Source organism: Berghia stephanieae, chromosome 5 (assembly GCF_034508935.2).
Source record: "Berghia stephanieae isolate SIO BIC M18660-M18661 chromosome 5, UCSD_Bste_1.3, whole genome shotgun sequence".
Lineage (NCBI taxonomy): Eukaryota > Metazoa > Mollusca > Gastropoda > Nudibranchia > Aeolidiidae > Berghia > Berghia stephanieae.
Genome location: NC_088364.1, coordinates 81,016,343 through 81,018,842, shown reverse-complemented (window position 1 = coordinate 81,018,842; position 2,500 = coordinate 81,016,343). Strand labels below are relative to the sequence as shown.

General features: G+C 38.1%; 1 protein-coding gene across 2 annotated transcripts in view; it reads right to left on the bottom strand.

Annotated features, from left to right (window-relative positions):
* Nucleotides 1-2,500, bottom strand: part of LOC144973692 (N-acetyllactosaminide beta-1,6-N-acetylglucosaminyl-transferase-like) — a 70,110-nt gene that overhangs the window by 8,081 nt on the left and 59,529 nt on the right. For both annotated transcript variants that reach the window (XM_078916486.1, XM_078916485.1), the window contains exon 6: nt 1,901-2,137. In XM_078916486.1, coding sequence (XP_078772612.1) covers nt 1,901-2,137 — 237 coding nt within the window. The remainder of the gene's footprint in view (nt 1-1,900; nt 2,138-2,500) is intronic.

The window sequence follows — 2,500 nt, the reverse complement described above, 5'->3', positions numbered from 1 at the left end:
TTTGCCCTGAAAAGTCCTCCTTTAAATATCAATCAATTAAAGCGACTCTTATCTATTAAAACCAGAAAAAAAATTCGTCCTTAAGTATCATCAATTCAAAGGACTCTAATCAGATGAGAGTCACTTTAAACGATCGTTATATCAAGGACGACATTTCTGGCCCAAATTTTTAAAACGTGTTTTGTTTTTCAGACTATGGCAAAATCTGAGTTCAGTTTTCAAAGCTTAAATAAATAAAACCCATTCGATAAAGGGTTTAAATGAAAGAAATAGATAAGCGGAAGGAGCAGGGGGGGGGGGGGGGGGGTGGGGGGCAAGATAAGAGTATATGTTTGAATATCCCTGACATGAGATGTTTGACAGGAGTCAATATATTGTCTTTGTACCACGCCTACTTGTATATCATGCTTTTACCACATTTGTTACGATGCAACCAACATTTTCGTCATTCAAATTTCTTTTCTAGATCATAATAATACTTGAAAAATAATACTTGCAATAGTTAAAGTAAATTATAAACACTGTTTTGAAGAGCTCGTTTAGCAGAAAAAAAATATGTATAGGGCTAGCAAGAATTAACAGCTTTTGTGTTTGAGTGAAATAAAATTAATTTTGCATAGGTTGGATGTGAAGTTTTGGGGAAAATCCGGAAAATAGCCGGTAGGGAGACAGTTTAAAAGGGTATAGGGAATGAGATTAGCGGAAGAGTAGCGTCCCTTGAATGGACGTCACCCATAGTCTGTGACGTCACCAGCGGAAAAGTTATTAGAGAGTGAGAACGTCATGTTGGTTGTGCGCATGCGAGGACGAGAGACCAACATGACGTTCTCTCTCTAACAACTTTTCCGCCGGTGACGTCACAGACTATGGGTGACGTCCAATCAAGGGACGCTACTCTTCTGCTAATCTCATTCCCTATTATGTAGGGGCGAACCTGATCCTTAACCAGTGAAAAAAAAACACGTATTCTGGAAAGACAAGGATTTCAATGTTTGGCCAGAAATCTCGCAAGTCAAATATCAATCGATTTAAATGACACTCATCTTGGCAAAAACTCGCAAACCCGGGACCTCGCAAGTTTTTGCCAAGATGAGGGTCATTTAAATCGATCTATATTTGAAGCACGGATCGATTTAAATGGCCCTCATCTTGGCAAAAACTCGCAAACCTGGGACCTCTCAAGTTTTTGCCAAGATGAGGGTCACTTAAATGGATCTATATAAGAATAACGAATTTTATGGCCAAATTTTTAAGATACTTTTCTTCCCAGAGTACATCACATAAAAGGTTAAAGTAGAGATTATCGGAGAACGTGTGAATGATACACGACTATGAAACAACATAAAGTATGAAAAGACAATCTTCCTAAAAATCAGGGTGTCCAGACTAGACAAGGGATCGAACCACAGACCCACAAACCGATAGGTCAGAGGTTTGACTCCCATTCGGGGCTAATATTTTGCTAAGTTTTATTTTACTGATAATTTTACTTGCGGCTATGTGGTCTAGTGGTATGACACTCGCTTTCGGATCGGAAGGTCCTGGGTTCGAGCCTCGCGCTCGGCGCATAGTTGAGTCCTTGGAAAAGGCACCTTATTTACATTCTCTCACCGTACTCAGGTGTAAAAATGAGAACCTGGCCGTTCACAGCGTTATCTCTGTCCGAAAAAATTATAACATCGCCTAACAGGCGTCATGTCCCGTCCTAAATGTTAAATGTTGCTGTTGGCCAGGGACCCCTTGTAAAACACTTTAAGCACATTTAGTGGATATTGCGCTATATAAAAGCTCAATTTTTATTTTTTATTTTTTTTTTATTTTTGATGTTTTATTTTACTGATAATAGAAAATTTAAGCTTAAATGATAAAATTTGATCCTCATACATAGATTAAAACCTACCTGTATTATTTCCCCCAGGAGCCTTGAACGCTTTACTATGATGCACGGTTGACCACACGTATTCGTCAGGACTGTATACCGTCTTGGACCATTCAATGAATTCAGCGACTTTAGGATCGGAGATGACGTATTGTACGAAGGCCCTTGAAAATGTCCCAAACGCGCTTCCTTTTATAATGTCTATACTGTTTGGTGGAGGTGGGTTGGTAGATCCAGTTCCTTCCATTTGATACAAACCTAAAATATTATAAGGAATAATAAATATTATAACATTACATCTCTCTCTCTTCTCTCTCTCTATCTATCTCTCTCTATCTCTCTCTCTCTATCTATCTCCTCTCACTCTCTCTCTCTCTCTCTCTCTTTATCTCTCTATCTATTCTCTATCTCCTCCCTTCCATGTAATACAAACCTAAAATATTATAAGGAATAATGATTATTATAAGAATACATCTCATTCTCTGTCTCTCTCTCTCTCTCTCTCTCTCTCTCTCTATATATATATATATATATATATATATATATATATATACTTCTCTCTCTCTCTCTCTCTCTCTCTCTCTCTCTCTCTCTCTTCTCTATCTCCTCCCTTCCATGTAA